Raw genomic sequence first — 17,245 nt, 5'->3', positions numbered from 1 at the left:
TCTGGATCAAAAGTGAATACACCCTATTCACATTCCTCCAGAATCTCAACAACTTTTCTCCCATTTGTTTCACCTGGTCGTACTCAACTCAACAAGCCACCTTCCTAGATATTGACCTCCAGCTCAAAGATGGCTATGTCAGTACCTCAATCCATATCAAACCTACTAACCACCAGCAATACCTTCACTTTGACAGCTGCCACTCATTCCATACCAAGATGTCCCTCCTGTACAGCCTAGCCACCTGTGGTTGTCGCATCTGCAATGATGAGCAGTCCATCTCGAAGAGTACCATGGCTCTTGCTGAAGCCTTCCCTGATTGTAATTATCCTTATAACCTTGTACAAAAACAAATCTCCTGTGCCTTATCTTTCCAGTCTCCCAACACTTCCCAAAGTCCCACAGTCCAGCTACAAAGGAGCATTCCCATCGTAACTCAGTTCCATCCAAGACTGGAGCAACTGAATTACATTCTCTGCAAGGGTTTTGATTACCTCTCGTTGTGCCCTGAAATGAGAAATATTTTGCCCACTATCCTTCACCCCCCTCCCACAGTGGTATTCTGTCGTCCACCAAACCTACGCATTATACTTGTCCATACTTACAAAACCCCTGCTCCCAATTACTTACCTCTGGCTCATACCCCTGTAATAGACCTAGAAATCAAGACCTGTCCCATACTTCCTCCCACCACCACCTGCTCCAGTCTGGTCACTAACATCACCAATCCCATCAAAGGCAGGGCTACATGTGAAACGAGTCATGTGGTCTGCAAGCTAAGCTGCAATCACTGTGCTGCATTCTATGTAGGCATGATTACCAACAAGCTGTTGTCCACATGAATGGCCACTGACAAACTGTAGCCAAGAAATAAGTGGACCACTGTGTTGCTGAACACGTTGCCAAACATAACATCCTTCATTTCAATGACTGCTTCACTGCCTGTGCCATATGGATTCTTCCCACCAACACCAACTTTTCTCAATTGTGCAGGTGTGAACTTTCTCTGCAATGGATCCTATGTTTCCGTAACCCTCCTGGCCTCAACCTTTGTTAGTCACTGTCCTCACCCATCCAGGCCCTTTCCTGTTCCCATTCCAGCACTACACAGCCGTCATTCCACCACCACCACACCCAGTCTTTTTATTTGTCTCCTTTTCAGCTACTCCCCCCCTCCCCCCCCCCCCCCCCCCACTGCACTGCCAATTGTCTGACATGCAGTCCCTCACTGTCCACCACCTCCACCATACTATCCCTCCCCCTTCCCATCCCAGCCTTCTCCTTACCACCCCCCTCCCCCCCCTCCTGCCCCCAGTCACCACTTCCATCATGCATTGGTGCTGCTGCTCACAGTGTGGTTTCAGTTGCCAGAGACTGCAGTCATGCGTTCGAGGGGGATCACATAGTAAATTTGAACATGAATTGCCTGCTTTGCAGTCCAACACTGTGACAACACAACCATGATGATGTGCTTCTTGCAGTTTGTCATTGTTGCATATCTTGAGTTCGGACCATTCACTGTTTCTTATTTGCTTCTTTTTTCAGAGTTCAGTACACTTTCTTCTTGTTTTCATGCTTGATTTGTGTTCAGTTTTTGACAGGCTATCCACTGGTCCATTTGACCGCTAATTCTGAGAGGGGTGCAATGGGGAATTTCCCTTACGAGAAGTGGGAGAAGCCATATTTGATTATGCCTTTTTAGTCGAATCTCATATTAGCTAGGTTTCAAACTGCAATCTTTTATGAATATATTATACTTCAGATATTGAGAATCTCTCAAATATTCATTATTATTGGTATGATTTGTTATAATTAAATATAAGATAAAAACATAATAGCAGTAGGAGTCTTCAAGGTGGGAGACAGAATCACAAACTGCAAGTGTCCACAGTGGCATAATGTTTAAGATGACATGTTATGGCAAGAAGTATAGCTGATGTGCTTGTTCTTGTCCTGCTACTTCTAATAATTATTTATTTCTATTTTATTTTATTTTTTGTACCTTCGCTTTTCTAAAAGGTTCTATTACATTTTTATTTATGTTAAAAGTATGCTCTGTAATAATCAATATATATAATTACGTGTATAACGAGTATGAATTGAAGGTTCTCACTTTCAAAGGAAGAGATGGCAACATAGTTTCCAAAATTGCAGTGAATGTACCTATTGAAAATATCAGTTGATGCTCTAATTTGTGTGTAAGAATGGCTACCATAGTCACAAAAATACTCCATATTTAAAATCTTGTTCAGTTTCAGATGAGTGTTATGGTAACATTACGTGTATTATTCTGGTGTGCAGAGCACATATATTTTGTATATGAAACTAGACAACATTACTTTAGGTATATGGTTCTCAAATGAATAAACAGATCAGTTAATATGAAGTCGATAAACAGGTCAAATTGAATAAGAGGAAGGAAGACATGACTTATCCACTGCCGCACAACTTACAAATAATTTTCAATATGTTAATATTAACAAGGCACAAACAATGATTGTGCATTTGCAGAAGCATTTCTGAAACAAAGATAACCTTGTTAGCTACACATTAGTTTAATGCCTTGAAGTAATTTGATACCGAAAGCAGCAACCACTCACATTATTGCTGAGAATCATTAAGTTTGGCAGCAAATATAGCAGATGTGAGCATCATGCCATGGGAGGCACTCAAGCTCAGTCTCCATATGACCACAAAAGTTGATAGACTTTCTAAAATGATTGTCAAATCTGGGTGTTGTATGTCAGGGTCATATCATGGAGATGTTTAACTATGGTGAATCCAATGTCTCCCATGTAAGCACACCCAAAGAGTAAGAACAAGTGAAAGAGTTTTCATCACCAAAGATGAATACAAGGCAAAGGAATCACAGGGAGTGTGGTGTAGGGTTGCTGTTCCTTTACAGTTTCATTATGATATTTGTAATCACAGTCTGATCAGCAAAGCACTTCACACTTTATTCTTTCAATTCTGCAACATCATCTGTTATATATCAAACAGGAAAATATACACTTTTATATTTAATGATGAAAGTTATCTTCCTTTGGGGATAAATTAAGTGTACAATGATGCATTATGAAAAACACAGAACCTGTCTTCTCTTCCACTATTTAAATGCAGAACTGTAGAATGTTCATGCAGGTATATATTTCATCACGTGCTTAATCTTGTGACTTTCTATACCTATTATATCTTCATCTTATTTTGATAGTTTTAATGTTATCACTGTATCAATAAAATTTAATTTTACTTTTCTTCTTGTATGTCTAAAAAGCAGATTGCCTTTGACACTGGTCATTATTTTTCATTATTTAAAGTATATTTTTGGATACAATTTACAGAAAAAAATATTAACCAAGAGACTAACTGGCAGTTCAATACATACATTCATAATCATAAAGTGTGTTTGTTGATTTACAAATATACTTAATAGCTCTATAATCACAACAAGTGCTTGTCCATTCACATTTAATAATTTAAAATGCTGCAGTAAGCAACTTTGTTCTCATGTTATGTATAACAAAACAATGTTTTGTGTAACACTCTGTTCTTTCTTACATGAATAGAAAATAAGAGACTATGTTTTATATGTAAAGCTTCTGTTGGTCGCATTGCATGGGAGAAGAACTGGGTTGCATATATGGACAACATGCTGCAAATAAACATCTTCCAGCAGGACACTCGCAACCTGTATGTCCCAGTACAAATAAAGAGAATTGTGGCTGACTTCACGAAGCATACAGAACTTGCTGCCAATTGTGATGAGGATGGAGGTATATGTTGCTAGTTTCTCCATTTATATAATTTGCAACTCTTGTGAACTGTATAGAAACTCCATGGTTGATGCATCCAATTATTTATGATTTTCTAGCCCTATGGTCTCTACCCAGTCACAACTCTTGTATCTCAGAATTTTGCGTATATTGAGAAAAATTAAACGATGTCTACTGTTACATGTTAACTATCTGAGAACTGAAACTATAAAACTTAATTTCCATCATTATTCAGTCATATATCTTCTATATTAAATATGTACACTCACATACATTCAAAGATTTTTCCTCATTCTAAGCCTGTGAACAAAAGGAATACAACTGAGGGAAATGTTGAATATCATGTAGACAGTTTGCAAAGATTTCAAACATACACTGTTGACTGATTTCGTTTGTAAAACTAGTATTTATCTAATCAGTGAATCATTGATTTTGTGTTTCACAAATGAGCATAGGGTGCTCAGAGGTCCTTTAGAGTATCCCATAAAACCAACATCCATATTTGGTTCCTGGATATTGGTGTATGATTGTGTAACTGAATCAATAAAGATCAATTTATATCTACATCAGTGCTCCTGAAGCCATATTGATGTGTGTGGCAAAGACTACATAACATACCAGTAAAATTTTATCACTTCCTATTCCATTTTCAATTAGATATAACCATGTCTATATTTTGAACTCTAGTGTAGGCTTTTTGAATATCTACAGTATGAAGCGAATAGCTTTTCAGTCATCATTGTGTGTTGGCTACAAGTAGAAAATATTATATCATTAACCATGACTGTACTGTTGAAAATGCACTTGCTGGTTACTGTGGATAATACAATGGAAAAAATAGTCTTCAGTGTCAGACTATATACACTTGTTCTTTTTGGGTACCATGATAGTGGAATAGGTACACTAGATCTCCTTGTGTGTGCTCTGCAAGGGACCATATGATTTAATGTGGGAGGGAATGTAGTGCATCAGAATAATTTTCTTCCTGTTCCATTCACAAATGAGACATGGGGAGGAGACTTGGTGGTGCCTATCTTTGTTAGCCCAAACTCCTTTAGTTTTCCATGTCACTGTGAAAGATGTTTACTGGAAAAAGTTGTATGTTTCTTGATTCAAGTTGGAATGGATGAAGTCTTCCATATGACATCTCCCATTAGGGTTTGTTGAAATTTTCTTTGACACTGTGTCCCTGACTGATGAAGCCTATGATGAATTGTACAGCAATTCATTAGATTTTCTCTATTGTCTCCAGTAAACTGTCATTTTCAAGTTGTAATGTATACTATATCAATTAAAATACTCAATATTTGAAAATATAATGAGGATGGATATATATATCCATAAGATATTTATTTACTATGCAGTACTGTACAGTACAAGATGGAGAGCATATTTTACAAGTTTTAGTTACTTTTTGTCTTATTGGCTTCACATCATGAATAAGTGAAAAACGACCAATGGCCAATAGAAAAGTTACCACTCTTGTCTGACCATCCATGTGCAGAGAATTAACTAGCATCCATGCCCAAGAAATCCCAGCTTCCCCCATGAACACTCCATTTTCATAGGTTTAAACTACATTTTCAGTAAAGCCACTAAGTTCTCATCAGTGCATGAATATCTTTCATATGTGTACACATGTATTTGTAGAAGTGCAGATCCACTTCTCATCCCACACCTTCAAGGGCCTTTGAGATGGAGACTCATGTGACCTACAAGAGATAAGGAGTTTGGCAGCTGACCACAAGTCTTTACAAAAATTCTGATGAGCACTCTATCCATTCACATACCCTGTTGCATCATCATATCAACTGTGTCTGTTTCCCATGTTGCCCTGTTGACACAGTATTCATGTATTGAAAATGGGATCCCTTGAAGTGCTATGATCACTGGATGTTTCTCCCTTCACCAGTATTAGCCTCTAAATTATTGCATTTTTCTAGGCTCTAGCTGCTTCATACACAGCAGCTACTGGGAGCCATTACTACAGAGATTTAGGCTTGCTTACAGTTCAACTAGTTGTTAGCACCACTTGACACCCCTATAAGTAATAGTAATATATAGAATTCACTATTTTTAACTTCAGGAACATTTAGAGGATCTTGAAACTATATTGACTGCTCTATAAAAGAAAAACCCTGATATAATACTATCTAGGAACTTAGTAATGTAACTGGGTAGATAAAAAACCTATTCATCAAGTGGTGGCAGGAGAAAAAACATATAAAAGTTAAAGAAATGTACAAACTTTTGGAGCTAGTAACTCCTTCCTGTGGCAGAATAGTTGAAGCAGAAAGAAGAGGAATAAAGGAAAAGGACTGGCAAGATTCAGAATAGAGTTGCAGAAAAGTTGCCCAGAATCCCATGGTAAGTCTCCCCTGTTGGGTGGTTATGGGTGACTTTTCCATAAATCTCCTATTTCCTAAACCTTGCCAGCCTTTTCACTCATCTCTCTTTCTTCCCATTCAGCCATTTTGCTGGAAGGTGAAACCACTGACTCTGAAAGCATGCACATTTCCTTAACTTTTACATGTGTTTTCTCCTCATTTTTTATCTATATGAGTCTATTATACACACTAAAAAATATATGTCATGAAGGAAGTATCTGAATAGGATGGAAATTGGTATATGTATTGTACATGTAAAGACAAAAAAATGATTACAATTTCAGAAAAACTGGATGACTTGTCAAGAAAAAGAGCTTCACAAATTGAACAAGTCAGTAACACATTGGTCCATATCCGGACTTCATGCAAGCTGCTATTGAGTTTGGTGTTGATTGATAGAATTGTTGGATGCCCTTGTGAGGGAAATCATGCTAAATTCTGTCTAAGTGGTGCATTAGATCTCAAGCTGGTTGGATGACCGTGTCCATAATGCTCGAAATGTTCTCAATTCGGGAGAGATCTGGCAGCCTTGGTGGTCAAGGTAGGTTTGATAAGCATGAAGACAAGCAATAGAAATTAATGTTGTGTGCAGGCAGGCATTATCTCGCTATGATCTCTGTATGTTTTTCTTTTCATGAGCTAGTAGCTAGTTCATGGCTTCTGAAGGTCAATAAAATGCGGTGTAGAATGTCACTGGCATACTGCTCTGCTGTAAGGCTGCTGCAAGTGATAGGTAAAGGGGCCCGGTAATGAAAAGAAATAGTACCCCAGACTATCACTTATCTTTGTCAGAGTGTATGGCGAGCGACAGTCAGGTTGTAATCTGTAGCTGTCCAGGGCTTCTCCTGACATGTCTTTGGCCTGGTAGCTCATTGACTATAGTAGAATTGTCTTCAGTGATGTGTCCCACTTCAAGCCCCGATGACCAGCAAAGACATATCTGGAGATGCCGTGGACAGCAGACAGCTGACTGTCACTGACCATATGACCAGACAACCAGGATGATGGTATGGAGTATCATTTCTTTTCAAAGCAGGACCCCTGTGGTTGTCATCTGCATCACCATTGCAGCACAGCAGTACATTGACAATATCCTATACTTTGTTTTGCTGCCATTCTTGCAAATCCATCCAGGGCTTACACTTCAGAAAGATAATGACCGGCCCACATATGGTGAGAGTTTGTACTGCTTGTCTTCATTCTTTCCAAACATTACCTTGGCCAGCAAGGCTGCCGGATCTCTTACCAACACTGTTAGAGAAGTGACAGAAATTTCTAGTCACAAGGTGACTGAAATGGGAGGAGAAATAGGAGACTGACATCACAGAGTAATGCATTTTTCAATCACAATTTCTTCCCTGTTGTTGGTAAATTGAATCAAAACTCTGTGCACAAACACCAGTTATGTGAATTCTATAGACCACTTTCTTAAGGGAACAACAGAAGATGAATCTACTGGGGACTAATAATATTATGAAGTCTCTGCAGAGTAAGGATCTACATGCTTATAATAACGTACCCAGTATGATAGTGAAGACTTGTGCACCATATATTGTTACTTTTGTTTCATATTTTCATAAGGGTTTTCCCAGGCAGACTTAATTATTCAGCTGTCAGGTTTTTGTGCAAGAAAGTAGTAAAAACTTATTTTAATGATTTTTTTCAATGAAGTCAATTTGCAATAGAGTAGTTGCTTGTGTCTGTGAGCACAATGTATTGACAGAATCACAGTTTGGTTTTATTAATGACGTTCACTTAACCAGTCAATATATCCCTTCTTAAATAATATAGTAAAATAGATTGAAAACAACATTATTGCCTTTGAGTACTTTTTGTGACTTAATAGCTTCTGACGGTGCAGATGTTGGTATATTCAGGGTGTGTATGCCCTGAGACACCAACAAAATTTGGGAAAAATGCGGGAATTTTTTTATTTTTTTAGAATTCCAGGAATTTTTCAGTGTTTTAGTTTTCATTTCAGTTTTTCTCATTTTGCCTGGTAAGAACTTCTACTCTAACAAAGAATTTTACTTTAACCCACTATTGTAGAATAATACTGCAGCAATAAAACATAAATGATGGAATAACAACAAAAAAAGACTTCAGTTGTGATGTAAATGGACCATTTACAAAAACAAAACACAGTGCACACTCAAGCTTGCACACTCAAGCTTCTGCCAACAACAAACTATGTCAAAGGCTTTAAGAAAAAGACTATGCAATACTTTGTAACAAGAAACTGTTTTTGGTGAGCACAATGTCACAACTATTTACATTTCTAACAGGTCATGAGAATATCTTGTATACAGTTATTTGAGAAGTGTTACTTTCAAGGTAAATTTTCTTTTACCAAGATTAATTATGTTACATTGAGAATATGTGATGAATTTCTTAAATCATAGAGCATTTTAATCTCATTCAAAACTTAACACTTCATGGATCAGCCATGTAGAATAATTTTGGGCCCGGAAGACCAGGCATAAATGCCATTATTTAAAATTTGTGTTTGATATGCTTAAATGGGTAACACATGCTAAAAAAATGCAAGTGTTATATGTGGAAGCTTAGGTTTTCTTGCAGCTATGCTGTATGTATATTAATTTAAACAATTAACTGTTCATATATCTGTGTTTGTTCTACTAAACAGTCATGGTGCTATTGGCTGTCTGCATCAAGCGTCCTATCCTCTGAATTTCTCCAGTCATTGTCTTGTGAGATCAACTAACATGAGCAACAAATGACTGACAAAAGTGCATCACAGTCTCAATTTCAGTGCTTCAAAAGCTACCATGCTGTATTTGGTGGAATTTGTATTTATACTTCAGTAATGTGAAAATATGTAGCGTACGTGTTGCCACACATCAAGTATCTTTCTAAAATGTGTTGTATTTCTGCTAGATGTCATTTCCTAAAGTGCTGGGTAGTTGTACAATGGTTTATAAAACCTTTACCATCCAAAGGATTGGTACATTTAAGAGCTCTGTCGGACAAGTACGTTATCACTTCTCAAGTGATTTTCACCCAAGAAAAGTTTATTTTCACCTAGAAAAATCCAGCCCCCCTCCCATCCATATATACAGCTTGCATATTCCTAAGTAGCATAGACAAATATGAAATTAGGAGCAGAATATTCAGAATACTGTTTCTTAGAATTGTATAACAGTAAACGAGCTAGCATCTGAGTGGAATACTGTAACATTAAATATTCAGCAAGGTTCCATAATATGGCCACTTCATTTTTATGCTCTTGTCCTAAACTGTTATACATGAATCAAAAATGCCTTTTTATGTTGGTGATACAATAATAATTGTTAATTATTCTGCAACTGAAAAATGTAGGAAATCATGAAACTCATGTGGGCCTTTATGTAACAAGTTGGGAAATCTTACACCACCATCAAGTGTATTTAATAACATATGACATATGATATGTTTGATCACATGAACTTGTTTAAAAGAAAGCAGCTACGTTTATTAAATGAATACAGGGCAGTCTAACAGTCTTAGAGTATTCATCAGACATGTAATTACTGTTCAAAAATATGTGAAATACTCTATGACAGATTTCCAAAAGAAGAGTTTGAAGTCATTTAGGGAAAAACAGCAGCTTTTCACATGAAAGGTGAAGGTATGTATACTGGTGACCTCCTTCTATTCACTTTAGACATACATTGGGCCCACTTATTTTTGTTATGAGGATATCATTCCCTACAATTACTGGAATGGTAGACAACACTTTTCTTTTACAAGTACTTTAGGCTTACCTTGAGTACAGTGTGTAATACAAAAGCTGTTTATTTGAAGGCATTGATTCCTCTTAACAGAACATGGTCAACACCTTCATCTTGCAGTTAACGTTTTCCTTTATAAGATCTTCTTCTGTAGTATGATGTGTATTTGAAGATAAATAAATGAAACTGTAAATAAATTGTTTACATACCAGGGTGCAGTTAAAAATAGCAATCTACATTTACTTACATTTTTGTCATGAAAGTAGGAGGTATTATGTAAATGAAAAATAATAAAAAGAACATGAACACTCTAATTAAACAATGTGTTCACACAGATTTTCTTATTAATATTTCAGCTTTACCTATTTACTGCTGGAGAGAGCTAAGGTTAGTAAGATCAGGTGGCTTAGAAATATTTGGTCTGTTTGCCAGTCCAGTCCCAAAGCGTCGTATAACAACAGAACCTGTAATCGAATATTATGGATTTGTACCTTACCAAGGGCAGAGCAACCTGAGTCTCAAAGAACTTCTACGGGTATGTATTTAAAATTGTACTTGACTTCATTTCAGTTGAAAGAAATTTTGGGGAAATATGTGTGATGCTATGAACTTAACAGACTTTTATTATTATTATTTTTTTCTGTGTATAAAATTTTACTGAACAGCTCTCAGTTTCTCAAAACAAATGTGCCATAAACTTGTGATTCTAAGAAGAATTATAACTGTACAACAGTATTTATAAATACCAGTAGTATTGAACAACAATGTAGTTATTGTTTGGTTGGTTGATTTGGGGGAGGGGAGCAAACAGCAAAGTCATTGGTCCCATTGGATAAGGGAAGGATGGGATAGGAATTTGGCCCTGCCCTTTCAAATGGACCATCCTGGTATTTGACTGAAGTGATTTAGGAAATCACAGAAAATCTAAATCAGAATGGCTGGATGTGGGTTTGAACCATCGTTCTCCTGAATGCGAGTCCAGTGTGCTAACCACACTGCATTAGCTCACTCAGTAATATAGTTACGTTTTGTAATTTCTTAATTTCTTTAAAAGTGTTTCTGCTTAAATCTTTTACGTCTCAGGAAGGTCGCTGGTGTCATTGTAAACTGTAATGGAGTCAGACCAATTATATCTGTATTTCACATTTGGTATAAATTTTCACTGATAATTGTTCCAGATTCATGGCTTTCTCTCATCAGATCTCTGGTTTCACATTTCCTTTGTAAGAAACAGAGATTTGATAGTTTGAAATGTTGAAAACCGTGAAATGAAAGTAATGAGAAACATATTTCACACAACATTATAAGCTGTTTATTCAATTTCTACAAACTTGGTATAATGTGCAGTGAAGAAATCTTAACTTCACTGTTTGATTTCAGTTCCATTCGGTGCTTTGTCTGCCTCTCTAAAATGAACTTACAGGCATTCTCCTAATCAAGAATTCTGCTGTATTTTAACTATATTTTCTTTGCTTCATGTTCAAACTTCAGAAGCAGAGTAAACTATAAATTTGCTTCATTTCAAAAATTGTTCCTTCATTACTAATTTAGTCCTGAAACAAGTTAGAGAAAGCCTACATTTATGACACTCAGAGCCAAGAGACAAGTAGAACTCAAGAATATAAAATGTGCTATCTTTGCCAACACACTGTTAATATAGACAATGTTAAGTTTTGAAGAAGTCACGTTGGCTTAGAAACATGGCAAAATTTAGTTATGATCACTTAACAAAAAAAAAAAAAAAAAAAAACAAAAAAAAAAAGTATTGTGTGTCTAGCTTGAGGAGAATGTTAACTATTGTAAGGTGCTTTCATTCACATATTTAATGGAGAAATCATTTAATTCATATTTACTACAGAAACCACATTAGTGTGTTAACAAGCTTATGTGTTTAGGTCAGTGTCCATGTGGCCTTGGAGAACAATCCAGTGGTGAGGAAGGTGAATGCTGTTGAACTGCCTGGGGATGACTGCAATGAATTTTTGTCAACTGAAATTGGAAATATTCTTGCAGATCTTCCTGTCATACAGGTACAAAATATTCCTGTTTATATGTCATTGGAATCTAATAATCATGACCTGGTGCTTGACATACTACACTGTAAAGTAGATAAAACTGTACCTCAGACTTGAGTAAATAAAAGCCTCTCTATTGGGAGATAAAACCATGAAAAGGAAGCATGAGAATATGAACAGTGGTAAATATCTTTGATTGCCTTTGATTTTCTTTTTTTCATGTGAGCCTTTACCATAGCTGATCATTCTTGCTAGCATTCATGTTTAACTGTTGTTTGATTTAAGACTTATGTTCTAATATTCTTTAAACAAATAAAACTTTACATTGCTTGCAAGTCATAGTTTACAAGAAGAGAAAGGGAGCAACTGTGGTTGTTTTTCTCCAAAAATAACAGTGTAATTGCAATAAACTTCAAAATTTATTTTTTTCTGGTTTATTACTAAGGTGTGGGTGTAAAATTTCATTCTTTAACAGAAGCTTCCCCTCACTCACATTTTTAGTGAGCTTTGTAGCCCAGTAGCTTTTTGTTCCTGGTTGTGACTTCTCTTGGAGGTTTTTGAATTTTGCCTATTGTTGTACAAATATTTTCAGTTGTATGGTTTTAGTTTGTGACATGTTGCATTGCAACCTATTCCCATGAATTAGCTGAGTGTCTGACTGAGATATAAGGACAACAAAACTTCTTGATGTGTAACATTTGCTGCATGTCTGGAATCATCTCATCATCTCTTGTAGTTTATAAATTGTGTTCCCTTTTCTTGTGAAATAAATGATATTAAGCACAAAAACTTATTATCTAGCAATCATGCTTCTCATACATGTAATTCTGGCAGGCACATTTAGTCTTACTATATACTGCTCTTAAATCTCTATGTAAGAGCATAATATTTATACATCTACAGTTATAAATAAGTGTTTTCATCAATATTTTCTCAGATTTTGAAAAATAATGACTCAAGCACTTCCTGTTTTGATATCACACATGTATTTCCTAGTCTTTGATTTATATTATATATGACTTTGGATGGGACTCTTTAAGTTATTTGTACCACTTGTTTTGTGGTCCTACTCAGTGCATAAGGGTTGTCTAGATCATTTTATTTCTATAGATGAACTGTCAGACATGTGGACATGATCTTTGTTAGCATTACATAAATTACCTGACCGCAACTGAGTTACGATAATCATTGAATGTGAATTTGAGGTTTAGTAATGAAATATAACCTACCTGATTGCAATTACCCCCAAATTCAGAAAACATCACACAATGGGATGACAGTTACCCTTTTGAGGCTATAAACAAAAGTAATACATAACTGTAGTATTTGTGATTACTGGCCAGACATAAAGAATGACACAAGCAAAAAAGTTGAACATTGCAGCATCTCAATGAACTATTCAAAATAAAACATTAATGTTTCACATACTTGTCTGAAATTTTTGTTATTAATATCCGTTTTGTAATTGCTCTTATTTTTGTTAAGTTTGTCACCCAGTCTGTTGAAAGAATTGATATTGTTGCTTCATTGCTTTATGTCTTTTTCACTCCTTTTCTTCTTGTTTTACAAAGCTTCACATAACATTAGTCTCCCTCAGTCCCTCTCCCTCTTTCTGTCTCTCTCTCCTGTTCTCTCACTTCTCCCTCCCTCTCTCTGTCTCTCTCTCTCTCTCTCTCTCTCTCTCTCTCCCTCTTTCCCCCTCCCTCCCCCTCCCTTCTTTCCTTCCTTCCTCCCTCCCACCCTTTCCTTATCCCTCTCCCTTCCTCCCTCCCACCATTTCCCTATCCCTCTCAATCTCTCCCTCCCTGCCACTGTTTACCTATTCACACACACACACACACACACACACACACAGGACCACAGGACTTGTTTCATAAGGCACTATAGCAATAATAATGACGTTTAAATTGTTCTTTTATGATTTAGAATTTGATGAGACTGAAATCTGAAATTATCTACTGACTAATATTATGTTTACTAATATAATCATGATTCTATTTTGCATCTAGGCCAATCTGACAGTTCTTGATGAACCCCCCTCATCAGATCCACCGGAAGGTGTACACTTTGAGAAACGTAGCCTCAAAGAGGAAAGTGATTGCTTGATGGTCCTGGGCACAGGTTTAGTATTTGGAAGAAATGCCCAACATCTGAAAGATGCTCTTGCTGCACTTGCTGACAATGGCTTCATTATCTCCAAAGAAACATTAAATGGTGATTTGAGAGATCTAGAGCAATCTATAACTGTTGTAATGAATTATGCAATAGCTGGTGGAAATGATCACCTGATCGTAGTGAAAAAGGTAAATCATTTTTATTTATTTATTTGTTAAATAATATCAATACTCTTACTGTAACTGTGGTTTATTTTTACCCATCTTGTACTGTTTACTAGTCACAACATTTTATGTGTTATTCATCAGAAGGGCAATCCACGAACAGATGTTCAGTTTGTGGATGTAAGTGGAAATGACTGCACTTGGCTGCCACAACTAAAGTCCTTAATGCAGAAAGGCAAACACCAGGTTGTTTTGGTTGCACAAGGCAATAATAATAGTGGTATTCTGGGCCTGACAAACTGCATACGTATGGAACCTGGAGGCACTCGTGTCAGGTTAGTAGCTTACTGCTTAGTAAGCTCTGACACCACATAAGATTATTTAAAATTTCATTGACATAAAAAATAGTTAGTAAATGTAACCATCTAGAAAGAGGCTTCATAAATCTGGTGATTAGCATATAATGATCTTATATGATACACTATATCCTTTCAATGAACTCTGAATTCAGTGTTCATTTGTTGGCTTTTGTTCACTGAAAAAAACATAGTACAATGCACTTTGTAATAAAGAGATAGATGAACCATAGACAGGGAAAAAAATCTGTATATTTTTGGTTTATCATTTCCTCCTCACATTGAATCATATGTTCTGCAGAAAGAAAGAGTACATCTACTGTAAAGTTTTCAGAGATTCAAGCCTTGAAAACAGATGTTTTGTGACTGTCTCATTACATGCCACAATTTGAATCTATTTCTGAGACCTCCTTAGATGCTGCAATGTTCAACTTTTTTGCTTGTGTCATTCTGGTATTTTGGTATTTTATGGTAACATTTTTTGTTCTGAGACTGTAACATGCCTACTAAATGTCTCATGTAGGAAAATTGTGTTTGTTTTATTTGTAGTGAAATTGTCTGTTTGTAGTCTTTGGCTACCATTTAACTAATCATCACACCAGCTCAGAAACTACCTCAAAAAGAATTCCCACTACTCAGAACAAATCCAATAAATTGGGAGCACCATTAGCCACTAGCTAATAATAATAAAACAGTTGACTTGAGTCCACGGGGAACCACATGTAGATGATGCCACTGAGAAATGAATAGGTGTAGGAAGTTAGTTTATAAGTAGTTAATATAAAAATTATAAAGTCACAATACAAGAACTAAAAGAGATTTGCTAAGAGGCAAGAACATGGAAGTGGTTAGAAGCACAAAAGACTATAGGAGCAAACTTGCGCAGGGGAAAAAGTTTTTTCAACGAAAATGGTATGTTGTTCTCAAATATAAGCGTAAGGTCACTTAACAATATGTGAGCATGAGTACCTTACACTCCCACGAGTTTCCGCATGCACCTGCTTCTTGCTGTGTGTTATCTGTTGCACCAGCCCATATATGTAGATATATTTGATGGACAAACAATCATCTAAAGTGATGAATGTGGCATTGTAAGACACATTCCATACATCTATCAGTGTGTCCTATGTTATTTCATGATATTTCCATGCAGACAAGTTGACCACAATGTCATTCATTGTACTGTTTAGATAACCTCAACTGCACATTTTTAAACAGAAGCACAGAGCTTTAAAAGACACATGTTGAAATATCTTATAAATTTCTGTAGCAGATGGAAGCAAAAAAAGTTCAAACCTGCAAAATACTCATTATGAATGGATAACAGTTTCAGTCGACTTCTCTTCCTTTTTTTATTTCTTTTTTCTTTTTTTATGCTTTGTAGTAGAGTTGTTATCTATATATATATATATATATATATATATATATATATATATATATATATATATATATATATATATATATATATATATATATCAAAAACTAAAGATGCTGTAACTTACCAAACGAAAGCGTTGCAACCCACGGTTGCTTCATCAGGAAAGAGGGAAGGAGAGGGAAAGACGAAAGGATGTGGGTTTTAAGGGAGAGGGTAAGCAGTAATTCCAATCCTGGGAGCGGAAAGACTTACCTTAGGGGGAAAAAAGGACAGGTGTACACTTGCACACACACACATATCCATACGCACATATACAGACACAAGCAGACACATGTAAAGGCAAAGAGTTTGGGCAGAGATGTCAGTCGAGGCGGAAGTACAGAGGCAAAGATGTTATTGAATGACAGGTGAGGTATGAGTGGCAGCAACTTGAAATTAGTAGAGGTTGAGTCCTGGTGGGTAACGGGAAGAGAGGATATATTGAAGGGCAACTTCCCATCTCCGGAGTTCTGATAGGTTGGTGTTAGTGGGAAGTATCCAGATAACCCGGACGGTGTAACACTGTGCCAAGATGTGCTGGCCATGCACCAAGGCATGTTTAGCCACAGGGTGATCATAAGCAGACTTTGAAAAGGCAAAGAGTTTGGGCAGAGATGTCAGTCGAGGTGCAAGTACAGAGGCAAAGATGTTGTTGAATGACAGGTGAGGTATGATCACCCTGTGGCTAAACATGCCTTGGTGCACGGCCAGCACATCTTGGCACAGTGTTACACCGTCCGGGTTATCTGGATACTTCCCACTAACATCAACCTATCAGAACTCCAGAGATGGGAGCTTGCCCTGCAATATACCCTCTCTTCCCATTACCCACCAGGCCTAAACCTCCACTAATTTCAAGTTGCCGCTGCTCATACCTCACCTGTCATTCAATAACATCTTTGCCTCTGTACTTCCGCCTTGACTGGCATCTCTTCCCAAACTCTTTGCCTTTACATATGTCTGCTTGTGTCTGTATATGTGCGGATGGATATGTGTGTGTGTGCAAGCGTATGTCTGTCCTTTTTTCCCCCTAGGGTAAGTCTTTCTGCTCCCGGGGTTGGAATGACTCCTTACCATCTCCCTTAAAACCCACATCCTTTCGTCATTGTTCATTTTTTATTGGTCCCTTTAATCGTTTGTTGTACAATATGATATTTCTCCAATATTGATATTTACAATACACACTTTTAAATAATACAAGAATATTTACATTGATTTATGCCTAATATTATCAAAACTGAACATTCAGCTTTCATTCATGATATCTAACACATGTCATTCAATCAG

The 17,245-nt window shown here is 36.6% G+C and overlaps 1 protein-coding gene across 1 annotated transcript in view; it reads left to right on the top strand.

The window, feature by feature from the left end:
- Window positions 1-17,245, top strand: part of LOC126100464 (fatty acid synthase-like) — a 443,119-nt gene that overhangs the window by 210,975 nt on the left and 214,899 nt on the right. The window contains exons 18-22 of the mRNA XM_049911071.1: window positions 3,597-3,773; window positions 10,248-10,426; window positions 11,787-11,921; window positions 13,916-14,209; window positions 14,330-14,520. Of these exons, the coding sequence (XP_049767028.1) occupies window positions 3,597-3,773; window positions 10,248-10,426; window positions 11,787-11,921; window positions 13,916-14,209; window positions 14,330-14,520 (976 nt within the window). The remainder of the gene's footprint in view (window positions 1-3,596; window positions 3,774-10,247; window positions 10,427-11,786; window positions 11,922-13,915; window positions 14,210-14,329; window positions 14,521-17,245) is intronic.

Source organism: Schistocerca cancellata, chromosome 9 (assembly GCF_023864275.1).
Source record: "Schistocerca cancellata isolate TAMUIC-IGC-003103 chromosome 9, iqSchCanc2.1, whole genome shotgun sequence".
Lineage (NCBI taxonomy): Eukaryota > Metazoa > Arthropoda > Insecta > Orthoptera > Acrididae > Schistocerca > Schistocerca cancellata.
The sequence above is the reverse complement of the archived record's forward strand: the minus strand, read 5'-3'. Positions and strand labels throughout refer to the sequence as shown.